Source organism: Vipera berus (genome assembly GCF_964194415.1).
Source record: "Vipera berus genome assembly, chromosome: 4".
Taxonomy (NCBI): domain Eukaryota; kingdom Metazoa; phylum Chordata; class Lepidosauria; order Squamata; family Viperidae; genus Vipera; species Vipera berus.
In genome coordinates this window covers 61,733,166-61,748,323 of record NC_138206.1, presented here as the reverse complement: position 1 = coordinate 61,748,323, position 15,158 = coordinate 61,733,166, and the positions used below count along the sequence as shown (strand labels likewise).

The 15,158-nt window shown below is 35.8% G+C and overlaps 1 protein-coding gene across 1 annotated transcript in view; it reads left to right on the top strand.

Moving 5' to 3' along the window:
• Window positions 1-13,382, top strand: part of TSPAN7 (tetraspanin 7) — a 112,077-nt gene extending 98,695 nt beyond the window's left edge. Inside the window, exons 6-8 of the mRNA XM_081327947.1 lie at window positions 1,755-1,838; window positions 9,714-9,786; window positions 12,350-13,382. Coding sequence (XP_081184073.1) covers window positions 1,755-1,838; window positions 9,714-9,782 — 153 coding nt within the window. The 3' untranslated portion in view covers window positions 9,783-9,786; window positions 12,350-13,382. The remainder of the gene's footprint in view (window positions 1-1,754; window positions 1,839-9,713; window positions 9,787-12,349) is intronic.
• The last annotated feature ends 1,776 nt before the right edge of the window (window positions 13,383-15,158 follow it).

The following is a 15,158-nucleotide window of genomic DNA, read 5'->3' as shown; positions in this document are numbered from 1 at the left end:
TGTTGGCTCTTTAGGTTTTGATAGAGTCCGTCTGAGAGTTGAGGCTGGTTTGTGGGCTACTATGAGGTCGTGTTGGTGTAGTAGTCTTTCTGTCATCTCTGAAATGTTTTATATATAAGGAATTGTGAACTATGTGAGCCAAACAGAAAAAAGCTATCTACCAGACTGCATGAGCACTCCCTGGTTATCAAAAGATATGACCCATTGTTCCTCATGTCGATCCACGAGGACTCAGAAGGATACAAGTTCAGTCTAACCAGGACAATTATAACATAAGCAAAGTCAAGGAGAGAAAGAGAATTCCTCAAAGCCTGGTTTTCCACCAACCAATCAGTGAACAGACACATTGACCCCACATTGACCCCACCCCACATTGACCCCACTGAGAGCAAGAGAGCTACTTCAACTGAAATATCGGAAGCAGCATTCCAAACAACCAAATACAATTCAAACTGCACTGAAGATGTCCCCCCCAAACAGAGCTGAAATGTTTGCAACCTAATTACCAAGCCTGGAGATCAAAGCAATAGCCCAGCTACCAACCTGAACTACTAATATTCAAACACACCTCAATAAAAAAGCCCATGTTTTATTACTATAATGACAGTGATGGTGAACCTTTTAGAGACCGTGTGCCCAAACTGCAACCCAAAACTCAGTTATGTATCATCGGGTGCTGGGTAGGCATGGCCCATTGGGTGGGTGTGACCCATTGGGTGGGCATGGCTGCAGTGGCCACGGCAGACTGGGTGGGTGTGGCCACCTCAGTTTTGCTCGTGGGGAGGAATGCCTATGGGGGCCAAGCAGGGTTGGGGGAGATCCAGGGGGTCTCTGGCAGGTGGAACGGTGGGCAGGAGACTCATCCTGCGGGGTGAGGTGAGGCAACGCAGGGAGGCAGGGCAGGGGTGCCATTGCCACAGGACAGGGCAAGGCAGGGGCCAGGGCAGCTGCTGCCAGACACCATCAGCCCCCGCATACAGTGAGTGCATGGGGTTTAACTGTGTCCATCAGCAGCCACAGCCTGCTTGCCCTTCGGTTTCGGCGTGATGTGGCTGTTTGCTGCCTCATGCGTCACACCCAATGTGGCTGCCATGAGGCCACAGAACAAGCCAGGCAGAGGTAAGGAACTGGTATACTGGTTTCTTACCACCGCCCAGCTTGTTCCGTGGCCTCATGGCAGCTGCATTGGGCAGGAAGTAGCAAACGGTCGGTTTTGGTGCAACATGGCTGTTTGCTTCCGGCCATGGCCATTTGCCGCTTCACGTATCGTGGCTATTTGCCTTCAGCCGTGGCCATTTGCTGCCTCGTGCGTTGCACGTAATGCCACTGCCATGAGGCGCGGAACAAGCTGGGTGGAGGTAAGGAACTGGTATACTGGTTTCTTACTGTTGCCCAGCTTGTTCCATGGCCTCATGGCAGTGGCATTGGGCAGGAGGCAGCAAACAGACAGTTTTGGCGTGACGTGGCTGTTTGCCTCACGTATTGTGCCCAATGCTGTTGCAATGCGGCTTGGCCGAAAGCGGCCGTGGAACAAGTGGGGCAGGTTCCCCCCCACCTGCTTCATGGATCATCCTGCCGCCACTGTATAAAAAGTGTTATACTTATAGTCCTTGTCAATTTTTATTATAATTGGTAGATGGTGTGCCACTGAGTTTTGTACATTGAACTGAATAACCATTATTCAAATGAGCATTAAAACATGGACAAAAGGATATAGTTTTGAAGAGTGATTAAATGTTCTTTGTTTTCTTTAGGGCTGTTACGATTTGGTGACCAGTTTTATGGAGACCAATATGGGAATCATAGCTGGAGTGGCTTTTGGAATTGCATTCTCACAGGTATGCCATTTTATTGTTTTGAAGTGTGTTTGGCCCAGCTTCAGAGAGGGATTATGGAAAGGTGCAGGCCTCAAACTGTTCATTAATGCTTAGGTCATCTATTCATTGATTTTTCTTTCTCTAACTTAAATGGAGTTTCGCCTAGAGAATTATCAGTTACAGCCCAGCTAATGACAGCCTCAAGGGGGTGAAAAGATTCTTCCATTGGGTCAAATAAAGGTTAACCTAATAAAAGTAGCTTAAATGAAGCATAAAGAGTCCACATGACAAATAGTTGATTCATAGCTTGCATGGGGAGTTTCATAGCTTAGATTTGTTTTTGTTTTAAAAAATATCAAATTTGGAATCTCATCATGTTTCAAAAAAGAAAGCTGGAAGCATATGCTTAATTGGTCCCATTTAGAGGTTATAGTTAAGACCATCAACAAATATTTCATTTTATTGATACCCAAGCAGTTAGCATTTGTTATAGACAAATGTGAATTTTATGTAGCTGCTGCATCTAAAAATCAAAGTCAGGACAACACACAAATGAAGCTGCTTTACATGAGAATTTCTTTCTTCGTAAATTAGAAAATGTGTCTCTAATTTCTTTAGTTTTAAGCACAAAGAAGGATTGAGTCCTTGAGATTATGTTAAAATAGTATGCCAAATTAAATAAATCTGATTCTAACTTACTGAGCTTATTCACAGGTCTAAAGATGCTAAAGATCATTTAATTCAACACACCGCCCTAAAATATAGCCTAGTACTACCAGTCACATCTCATATTCTGAGTTGTATCTGCAATAGTAAGAGGTATTCAGACCAACTACTTTAAGTCATTTGCTTGAAGTTGGATTATTTTTGTGATGCCGCTGCTACTGCCGCTGCTATATTTGTATATTGTAAATGTTTTTTTTGTCTTTGTTGGTGTATGGTGTGTTTTTAACACGAAATGTAAATAAAGATTCATTTATTAAAAAAAAGAAAACAATGATGATAGTTAAGAAATGAGTAGCAGTTTAAATGCTGTTTTAGATTTCAATATTAACCACTAAATTGATTAATGGTAAAGTTAAGAAAAGCAAAGAAGCTAGTTCTGTATATAATACATAATTAACTCACGACATTCACTAAACCAAGTATATTAAATAATAACTAGCAGTCAAAATTATTTTTCAAAAAAGTAAACAGATTTCTGGACAATAAGTCTTAATGACAGGTGCAAGCATTGTACTTGGTAGGAGGAGACAACCTCTTATGTTCAGGGACCCTGAATGCAGATGGATGGCGATATGTCACAAAGAACTCTCGTCATGAGCTTTTTGTCTCACTGCCATTGGAAGCAGAATCTCGGTTCTACTAGATTAATCTTTTCAGGGATTGGTTCAGTGTAGCAGTTTAATCCTCTTGTTTAGCAGTGCAGAAAAGAGAAGCAAAGGTGTATCTAGAACTGCCGTTGAGAGCTCTCTGTTTTGTTTCCCGATCAAAAGTTTATTCCATCGGTTGCAATAATTTAGAAGCATAGCAACAAAAAGGATATCATCTGGTAAAATTTGTTACCAAAGATCATCTAAGATGAAATAATATGTATGGATATTTTCCAAGCACCTCTAGATCAACATATACTGTATTTAAGGAAAATAATTCTTTAAAAAAAATCCCATATTGTACGTATTGCTTTAAAAAGAGATCATTAGTTTTAAAATACAGAACAAATTATATTACTTACAGCATGAGTTGATTTTTTTTATTAATTAGAAAGGACTGAGACTAGGCACTTATCTGTAAATGTATTAGAAATCAATTTTTCAGCATATTATCTCTTTTAATATAGTAAGGGAAAATATGTAGTATGTTTTGTCTATGGTTCATTATTTTATACTTTTAGTTTGACAGTTTACTTCTTAGAGTAAATTTAAAATATTTGTGCACTGCCTGAGTGAGTCAAAATAAAAAAAAATAATAACATCATAGTTCCTACTATGAAGTGCAATAGAATCTAAAACTGGAAGCCACTTCTAGGTTCAATTTGAATTTGAGAATAGTTTTTGGGGAAGGGGCACATTTCAACTATTGAAATGCTTTTTCAGAATAAAGGTTGTCTCTGTGTTTTGTTTCTATAAACATTTCTATAAATATTTTGAAACATACTATTTATTGAGAAAATAAGGCTCAATATATATATTTTTCTAAAATTCACCTTTTTAGAGGAATGAGACATAATTTGCCATTTTCATAAGAAAGTGCTCTTCGTGAATAAGGCTAATTCAGATTTTCAGAAAATGATTCTTCTATGGTACTTATTAGAGCTAAAAGTAAAGAATGTCCATTTTTTCAAGAATTAGTCTATGATTTACAGCAAGGTTGGGCGTCTGGAGTCCAAACCTATGCTGCTGCAAGTTAGAGGCCAATCACCAAGTGATTGATAATGAGACTTTTGAGTTTTAAAAAGAGAAAAGGTAATAGAATAGATCCTAAGGTTAACAATCTTTCCCCTTTAGAACAACCTCCTCAAGCCAAATGCATCCTACTGTCTAGAAATGTCATCTTTGCCTTTCTAGCAACATCTTATCATTCTACACCACTGCATTTCTTGGAGACTTAAAATAATTTCAAAATGTTGCTTTTAACTAAATCAACGTTGCTCATTCCACTAATAGATATCTTGATCCACAGTCACGTGAAAAATATGTTTGACCAGAGACATGGTGAAGGATAAAAAAAAATGAATGTGCATATCCAGTTCAACATTTATGGAGCCTTTTGTCAAAAGCTAAATTCAGCAATGCAAAGAACAGACCATTCCTACTTATGTTTATTTATTTATATAAAATTCCATTGATCAATGGTATTTATTCTGAATAAAGGTTACTTTTAGATAGTTAGTTCCTAGAGTACCAATCAAATGACATTGTTTAGCCATCCTTTTCATATTTTATGGGGAAAAGAAGAAATGAAAGAATTTATGGAAAAGATTGAGTTGTTTGTAATGGAAGGTGATAGTGCCTGGACTCCTACAAAACAAAGGAAGGAAATTTTGCACTTCCCTGAAAGCTGGAATGACCCTTAACATGCATAAACAAAAGGCTATATAATGATCTTGTGAAAATAGGAATGCAGGAATAATTAATTAAGAAGATATCACAAGATATGACAAAACGTTAAGTAATACTGAGAGTCCCTCCCAGATTATTTTCATTGAAAGTGCTTGGTTTGTCACAAATAATCCCCCCCCAAATAAAAGATTTTTGATTGCTGATCAGTTTTATAGAATCAGTAAAGCTGTTGAAAACTGAACACGAGATAAAATATAGCGTTAAAAGCTGTAGAATATGAAGGATTTTAGTGCAGTTTTGCCAATTGGTAATTTGTTTGCATCATTCTCAAAGTGATTTGAGAATGTTTTGATGCATTCTGACATAAAAGATAACATAATGCCCTTAGTATTACTCTTTGTTTCAAAGAAAAAGAAAATGGGTCAAGAAATGAAGTTTACTGGCTATGTTTTAAATAGATACTAGGCACCAAGTAACCAGGCAGATGAATTGGAATTTATAATTGTGGCATGATTAAGGTAGAAAATCTATCTAGCTCCTTACATGACAGTTGATATTTTTATTCGTCTTTAGTTATAACATACATTCCCATAATGTAGTTTCTAACGTTTTAAGCTAAAGAGAGCTGAATATAACTTCATATTGGCAATTCTGGCTATAAAGGAAATGTTATTGTTGTTTCAGAGAGGTGGGCCAATCAGAAATTGTTTTGTAAACATTTATGATTTTGTTTGATTTAGAATTCAGTATTATGAAAACCATCCTTTAACTATTAGCTCTCAATAGCAGGCTAGTATATATTAAATATATTTGGTTTCAGCTGAGGTACTCTACACTACTATTAAAACACCAGAATCATATGAAATAAGAACAGTCCTGTTGGATCAGACCAAAGATCTTTCTTAGCTCAGCAGTTTTGTTTCTCAAACCAGCCAGACAAATGCCACTCTGGTCATACGCAGGAGATAAAGACAATAACCTTCTGCCATTTGTTCCCTTGCAACAGGTATTTGGAAGAATGCTGCTTCCAACATATAGAATCTTTAGAACTAATAGCCTATGGTAGAGGTGTCCTTCATGAATTTCTCCAATCTTCTTTTTATGTTAGTAACCATTATCATGTCTGATGGTACTAAATCCAGAATAATTATACACTATATAATATCTATATAATATCTATTTCTAATTCTAATTTTATTCTATTCTAATCTCTTTCAAGTCGTCCTAATCCTAAAGTGTTGAATAGGAGAAAAACATCTACAGTACATCCACTTTCCCATATCATGCATGATTTATACACCTTATACACCTTAATCATTTACTTGATCCATCACCTTTATTATTAGCTAGAGTCCCAAACAGTCTAGCCATTTCTCATAAGAAAGGTGTTCAAGCTGCTTGATCATTTTAATTGCTACCTTCTATACTGTTTTTACTGTTTTCAGCTGTTATATGTTATTTGGCAATCAGAACTATGACTAATATTCCAAATGTGGATATTGTGTATAATTTGTATAATATTACATTATTTATTTTCAGTCCCTTTCCTAATAATCCTGAGTATACAATTTACCTTGTTCAGAGTTTCATACACTGCTTCCATTTTTTAATTATACCATCTACTATCATGTCTTGGTGTTTTCTTGATTACAGATAGTTCACACTCCATTGCGTTAGAAGTTTTCCCTTAACATGCAAACTGGGCAAAAAGATTTTAAAAGAAAAATGATAATTCTTCAATCCTTTACTCAATTTTTATTTAAAAATCTATCTCAGTTCAACACATGCAAGCTCACCTTGACCAAAGAAAGTTCTTTATTTTTAACATTTATAAATATTCAGAGTTTTAAAATTTTAATCATTTGATTTTTTTTAGAAAAAATACTGTTTTATGAACAATTTACCTTGTTAAAGATAGAAATTTTGTTCTAATTTTACTCAGCGTGCTGTTAACTAATTGATATAATAGGCATAAGTTGAAGTTCTATACAAAGTTGTCTTCTAAATTCATATCCTCTGTATTTTTTATCAAAACATTTTTCATTATTAATCAGGTGGCATGCATGCTTTTAAAAATTATCATGCATATAAAGCACAAAAAAATCCCATCCCCATTTTTCAAGGTAACTAATTAATTGAAGGCTAAATCACATATTTGAAAAGTCAGCTCTTAACTTGAACTTTTTAAATTTAATTTTAGCATATAATCCATTTGACATATTTGTAGATCAAATGTTTAATACTGATCAGTAAAACTTCCAATATATTTTTAACCTTTAATAATACAGTTAGATTTAGATCTGAATATTTTTATCCCATGTTCATTATTTTTATAAATAACTCAAGGTGTCAAACATATCTAATACTTCTTTCTTCTTCCATAACAACTCTTTGAGGTGAGCTGGGCTAAAAGAGAGTGACTGGCCCAAAGTCATCAAACCAGTTTTCAGGCCTAAAGTACAACTAAAACTCACAGTCTCCTGGTTTCTATCCTGGGGCCTTATCCACTAGATCAGGGGTAGGCAACCTTGGCTCTTTGATGACTCGTGGACTTCAACTCCCAGAATTCCTGAGCCATGGCTCAGGAATTCTGGGAGTTGAAGTCCATGAGTCATCAAAGAGCCAAGGTTGCCTACCCCTGCACTAGACCAAACTGTTCATGTCTATTTACCCCTTAATTTGTTTTTCACATTCACATTTGAATTTTATCTCTAGACATTGTCCAAAATAAATTGCTAATAAGGTTTTTTAAACTTAGTTCCCCAGAATTTCCTTCAAAAATTGCTTTATGTTTTCATATCTTCCATTTCATTCAGTCATTATTTTACCTATTTTTAAATAGTGACTTCTTATTAAACATTTTCAATGATTCAACACTTTCTATTTTATAACAAAATATTTTCTACTGGTTTGAGGAATGCTAATTTTTCATTTCCATATAAGCATTTCTAAGACATTCAGTGAAACAAAGCTAAATATTTTCTTAATGTTTGTGATACTTTCATGGTGGGCCTTCTAAAAAAATGCAGATTGCTAATCCACCTAGGTGACTAAGTAACTCTCTAAAGAAGCAAGTGTGAAGGTTTTGGCTAAGTTAGAAAATTGCAACGCTCAAGGAAAGCTGCAAAAAGATGGCAGTCAAGACTCCCAAACCTCATACCCCCTGACTGGGCTGATGAAGTGTGGATGAAACAGTATTGAACCATTTGGAAAAACAATTGAGTGTATTTGCTAAGGCCTATATAGTAAGCTTATACTTGCTATGCTTATATTGCCTGTATAGTTTTAATCTTCTGTATAGTTTTAATCTTTCTTGAATATTTTCCATTCTAGCATACTCACCAGTTATGTTGCAGAGCCATCCCAAATTAATTTCATTATTCCAAAATATGAGATGCCTCAGTAGTCTATGTAACAGCTCTGTATATTAAAAGCAAGTGTCTCTCACCCTTTTTTATCTAGTGGCATTTGTTTCTAATATCTAATAAAGAAGCTTTCATAAGAACACTCTGCAGGCTAAATTCACACATATCCTGAACAACTTCCCTATGCATTTGTTTTTGATTTTGTTTTAATTTTGAAAATAGATGCTGCTAGCTATATTCCAAAGTATTTGTAATATCTGAAGCTATTCAGTATCTGATCATCTGCTGTTGCTATGCCAACATAGAAGGAAACAAGAGAATCCTGTGAGGTACATGTACAGCTAAGTACGAGGCAGCATAATAAAATCTGGAATTCACTGTGCTGACTTCAGTTCAGTAACCACTCGGGAGAGTACTTTGATCTGGAGGTTATACCCTAGCCATAATCATTGAGAAAGCTCGATATCACCATTCTGTTTTCATCAACTGCTTACCTGTAGGCTTATAAACAATATTTAACCTGACATTTGTATTTGCCTGCATATATATCAGTAAACATATAACTGATGCAGCCTTTTTCCATCACATAAATTGATCAACAGTTTATGTTCCATATGAAAATTTTTGATTCCAATTTATTTAGTGGAATCCCTGAAATTGCACCTAAAATTAAGCAACAGTACATTGAAAAATGAAAGATAATAACTATATGTAGAACTTGTAGGACAGACATGTCAAACTCGCAACATCATGTGATGTCACACGATGTATTGGAGCTTTTCCCCCATTGCCGGCAATGGGGTGGGCGTGGTTTTCTTGTGATGCCCGCAGTTTGACACCCCTGTTCTAGGATTAAAATGCATCTTCCCCACCAAAATAGATATTAGATTTTTTTTTAATCTCACCTGAATTATTTTTATAAACAACTCAAGGCAGCACACTTACCTAATACTCCTTCCTCCTCCTATTTTTTCCCCACAACAAAAACACTGATGTGGGCTGAGAAAAAGTGATTGGCCCAAAGTCATCCAGCCAACTTTCATGCCTCTCCTAATTTCTAGCTTGGTACTTTACTAGACTAACTCTCTTACGAACTCATAGTGCCTTTTTCCAACACAGTGCTTCATTTTGAAAAGAATAAGGCCAATATGACATGGCTGCAATTCCACTCCCACCTCCTAGAAAAGATAGATTGCTTAGAGGCAAATACAATGAAATCAGTGCTGTCTTAAAAAGGCGGGGGGGGGGGGCAGGGGGGATAAAAAGGGAGAGGTGTATCAAATAAATTATTAGAATTGCCTCTTTCCTGCTTGCATTAATTTGAAGTTTTTATTTTGGCTGTAGGCTTTATTATATATTATTTCATTTTACATATTACCACAAATTTAAAAATCTAAAATCCTTTTTGCAGACTCAGTATATTCCATGACTGGATTAAATGCATGATTCTTTTTCTATCTCTTTTGCAGCTGATTGGCATGCTGTTGGCGTGCTGTCTGTCCCGGTTTATTACTGCCAATCAGTATGAGATGGTGTAACAAGGTGAGATTCTGTACAGCTGCATGCCTTTTTCAGAGTCAGGCAAATGTTTTGCTTTCCATTTGGAGAAAGATAGATTTTATAGCTGCTCGCCCCAGCCTGGCCTTTTAATTGCAGTCAACACAACTCCCATCAGCCTCAGCCAATGTTATTCTGGGTGGTTAATATCAATGAAAACACAGTCAGTGCTGAATGGCATTAATGAATTGCATTAATGATAAAGCGGAACAATAAAAAGCATTCTGTAGGTGACCATCTTATAATACGATTTTCTATTTTTTTAATTTTAAATTAATAGACAAAAATGCCATTTTAAAATACTACCCCTGCTGATATTCTGGAATGTGTGGTCTCATTCCTATCACTATAAAACTTGGCAACCCTAAACCCATGTTTAAAATCAGTACAGGTAATCCTCGACTTACAACCTCAATTGAGTCCAAACTTTCTGTTGCTAGGTGAGATAGTTGTTAAGTGAATTTTGCCCCATTTTACAACCTTTTTTGCCCCAGTTGTTAAGTGAACCATTGCAGTGGTTAAGTTAGTAATACGGTTGACAAGTGAATCTGGCTTCCCCATTGACTTTGCTTGTCAGAAGGGCGCAAAAGGCAATCACATGACTCCAGTACACTGCAGCTGTCATAAATATGACCCAGTTGCTAAGCATTTGAATTTTGATCATATAACCATGGGGATGCTGCAGTGGTCGTAAGTGTGAAAAATGGTCATAAGTTACTTTTTTCAGTACTTTTGTAACTTTGAACAGTCACTAATGAACTGTTGTAAGTAGTGGATTAGATGTAGTTTAAAAGGTGAAATTTATCCAGAGAAGCCTGCGAAACATTCTTGGCCACTAGAACTACTGATTTTTAAAAAATGATTTCATTTGACTCTTTTTTTAAAAAAGTAGAATTTTAGAGTGCTCTTGGATTTGACTTTCTACCCATTTGATTCCCATTCAGGCAGGAGTGTTTTTAATGAGCATAAGCTTATGCATAAATCATGCCTATTCAGAGAGAAATTGGATCCTTACCATAGCTATGCATGTTTTCTTACTCCTATGATAATATGCCCTGCAAGGAAGCTGGTCCACGTCTTTCATAGTAGAACAGAAGCTTGAACAGGAACTCAATGCAACAGTAAACGATCCAAATGGAACCAGAGTGTTTAGAGCAAGTCTACTACATGCCAGTCTGTTCTGGGCACAGAATGCGGATTATTACTTTTGAAGCCATCGGTGTTTTAGATCTATGCTAAATGCCCAGTGATCTGTATACCTCATCCAAAGTGATATATGAGCACATAGGTCAGTGCCCTGAACATACATCCTTGAATGAATTCCCTTTTAATTCAGTGGAGGAGTAGATTCATACACACAAAAACAGATGTGAGGGGTCGTCGGGGCTCCTTGAGTTTGGTTGTTTGCTTGCAGACATTTCATTACCCAATAACATCACTAGCATTGATGATGTTACCTAATTTGGATAATTTGGGTAATGAAATGTCTGCAAGGAAACAACCAAGCTCAGAGAGCACCACGGACCCCTCATTTCAATCCTGAGCTACAAATATCCTCCATTATTGATAAAAATATTATATTATATTATTATATTATATTATATTATTATATTATATTATATTATATTATATTATATTATATTATATTATATTATATTATATTATATTATATTATATTATATTATATTATATTATATTATATTATATTATATTATATTATTATATTATATTATTATATTATATTATATTATATTATATTATATTATATTATATTATATTATTATATTATATTATATTTATATTATATTTATATTATATTATATTATATTATATTATATTATATTATATTATATTATATTATATTATATTATATTATATTATATTATATTATATTATATTATATTATATTATTATATTATTATATTATTATATTATATTATTATGGAATTCCTGAGGACATAGAAACTGTTTACATTCATAGGAAACCTGTGTACAGGACATTCAAAGACATGAGCAAATAGAAACAGTGATATCATTGGCCTAGCCTTAGTCCAACGTTTTCAGGGATTCTAATACTGTAATTTCATTGCCAGTAACAGTTATTTGTATACAGACACAACATGTACTGTTAAGACATTGAAGTCAATGCAGGACTTATTGATCATGTGGTATACATTATATAATTCCCATGGATTAAATAGAGCTAGATCTTGAGTTCCTAATTATTCATAATGACAACTACCATATGGCAAAAAATGTGTTAAAAATTGATGATTCCCTTCATGATTTTACAGGAGTACCACTTAAAGGAATCACCAAAGTTGCAGTGCAAGGGAGAAATGTTCATTTGATGTCCCTTGAGGATGTAGTGTAGGAGAAACTATTACCAATATATAAGGTTGCTTGCTCCCAGAGTTCCTTTCTTTGATGAATTAGTTAACTTCTCCATCAGAGTCACTTGGAAGAAAATTTATTTACCTAATAGAAATCTTATGATTGATGGAAATGAAAACAATGTATTATTCTCTTTCTTTCTGTACATCTCCAGGAGTGTGAAATACAGTACCTGTTTTCAATCAGGAACTAGAAAATTCTTGGAAGACTTCTAAAGAATGTTAGAGCACACATAACACAACTACACGTATACACACATAAAGGCAACACTTTCTCAACTTTGTACCATGCGTAATGTACCATTCCGTGAAGTACTGTCGTGCCACAAAAAGTAGCCTGAACCATTGAGCATCCAGTACTGTACACTCCATCTCAACAACTGTGCGTATGACGGCACTGTATGTTTGTTCTTGATCAGACAGTAGTTGCATTGTAAAGTTAGCGGAGGTAAGTCATTGACAGCAATGATTAGGCTGTGCATGTAGTGACTGGAGGGCACCATTAGCCTTTCATCATGGTTAATAAATGTTGCACACATCCATGTTAAACCTGTATAGAAAAATATATATTATTTTGGTTTATCAAGTTTTTAATTTCTTGATTTTGTTTAGAGCTTTTACTAAAGTGTGTCAGTCTATCTAATCTCCCCTATCAAACAACTGCCCAAAATAAGAAAAAATCAATTACATAACTTGGGGAATACTTGAAAATAAATGTGCAAAATCTGGTTGAGGGAAATTAATATGTTGATATTCTGCTACATCTTTCATTCTTGATCAGTGTTGTATGCCTAGTGTTTTTGCCAATAGGCCTTTGTCTAGTGCATTTTGCCTCAGAATCTGATCTTCTGTAATATCGTTACTAAGGTGTGTTGTTTGCTTACTGTGAAGCTGGTAATTTTGCTTTCTTTGATTAGATAAATTATGAATCAGATTGTGCTGTAACGCAACTTTTTTCTTATACCCTTATTTCTGTTTCATTCTCCTTTTGCATTGAAGTTGCCACCAAATCCATTGTCAAATCAATCAAAATAATAATAACAAAAAGAATGTGTGGAATATTTTTCAGGATGGGGAGCAAAAGTTTAAGACCTTTTTAAAAAACCTAGGATTTTTTTAATAAGGCCTCTGTCAAGCATGCCAACAAGAATGCATTGATATTGTATTTGTGATATACATATTAATAAATGGAACCATTACAGATTTCTACTGGCTTCGCTTTATTTTTCAATCCAGTTTTTGCACTCTTGATATCTTGGTTTTCAGTGGCAGTGTTATAAAAGTGCTTTAAAACATGTCTGAAAATATCATGATTGCTGGCATGTTCTATAGTGTGTATTATATGATATTCTTTTTTTTCCTAATAACCATGTTAGTATTACATATTAATAAGGTTCCTTTGGTTCGGCTGTTAATTATTACCATATGCAACCTGAACCTAGGGCTTGGTTTTGCCATTAAAGTAGGCTTTTCAGTGACACTCTGTGAAATACAAGAGCAAAATGTTAACTTTGGTTTCATTTGAAGATAAAAGGAACATCTGGGTGACTCTCTGATAAAAGAGAGGTTTACCATGTGTGATTTGTGACTGCACTCCTCTCAAGATTTGATAAACGTTAGGCACTAAGATCCACTGCCTTTTGCCCCACGACTCCTTCCTCTCCAGTGAATTGAACTAGAATCTTGAATCAGCAATTGAGTTCAGGTTCTGAGGAATCTCTGGCAATTCTGCAGGTTCATTACATGGCTTGCATTGAGGCTCAAACTGAGAAACAGCGGAGAAAAGGGCATGTTAGAACGCTGGCCTTTGGGGCTAAAACACGTGTAAACTTTCAGGATGATTTGCCAAGTAAGCGATACTGATGCGAATAATTTCATTTTTCTGTGCCATATTTGGCTATATGTAAAGGGGGAGAAGGAGGTTTCAACAACAATTATTTCTGGTCACAGTAATCACATTCATCTTGAATTTCATCCTGCTAGAATAAATACCAGTTCTTTGTATTTTTTTTTCTTGTCAGACAGTGTCTGCAAAAGGATTGTGGTATAAGGTACATCCTTAGAAGCCCAATTAACAACAAAATCCTGCTTTTGGAGTGGTCATGTTCCTCCTGGGTTTTTAGCAGCAATCTGATATGAAATAATTAAGCAGAATTACTTACATTTTTATACCTGCCGATAGCACCTGACAACCTTGGCAACTACTATGGTCCTATTACTAAAATTAGAAGTTATTGTTACTACTGCCCACAACTGTTTTTGTTGTTGTTGTTAATATTGTTTTATTTTTCAAATTAATCCTTTAATGCTGGATGCCTGTGTATGTATTTACTAATGGCCTGTGATGGTATGGAATGTATAATGCTGGCTAGATCCAGGACATTCATACTTCATTTAGTAATTCCAATATAAACAGCTAAGAGAGGAGAGAGTCAGTGGTGAGGTCCAGCCGGTTTGCACCAGTTCGCACCGGTTTGCACCGGTTCGGCAGAACCGATACCTAATTTTTTGTTCAGTTTGGCAAACTGGTTATGATAAATTTACACAACCCTCCCCTTCCGTCTCTCTCCGCCAGCCCTGGTATCCCTTCACCAGCCCTCTGTCGCTGCCACAGCACTTTTTTGCACACACTTTCTTGCTGCCCTGAATCGGCCAGCATCTCTTTGAAATTGTCCTCCCCCTTTGCTTTTCTGCCTTAAAATCCATAGCAAACATGTTTTCCTCCTAATCAGCTGAGGATATGGTAGCTACCGGTGTGATTTTTCTAAGAAGCTGAGTGTCTGCTCTGGATTTTAAGGCAGAAAAGCGAAATGGTGATGGTGGTGGTGGGGTGATTTCAAAGGGCCTGGAGAAAAAGAACAAAGCTCTTCTGTTTGCCATCCGAAGCGGGTGCTGAGGCTAAACCTGCAGGAAACGGATCCGCTTCTCAAGGGCTTCACAGAACCATCAGGGAAGGGGAGCCTG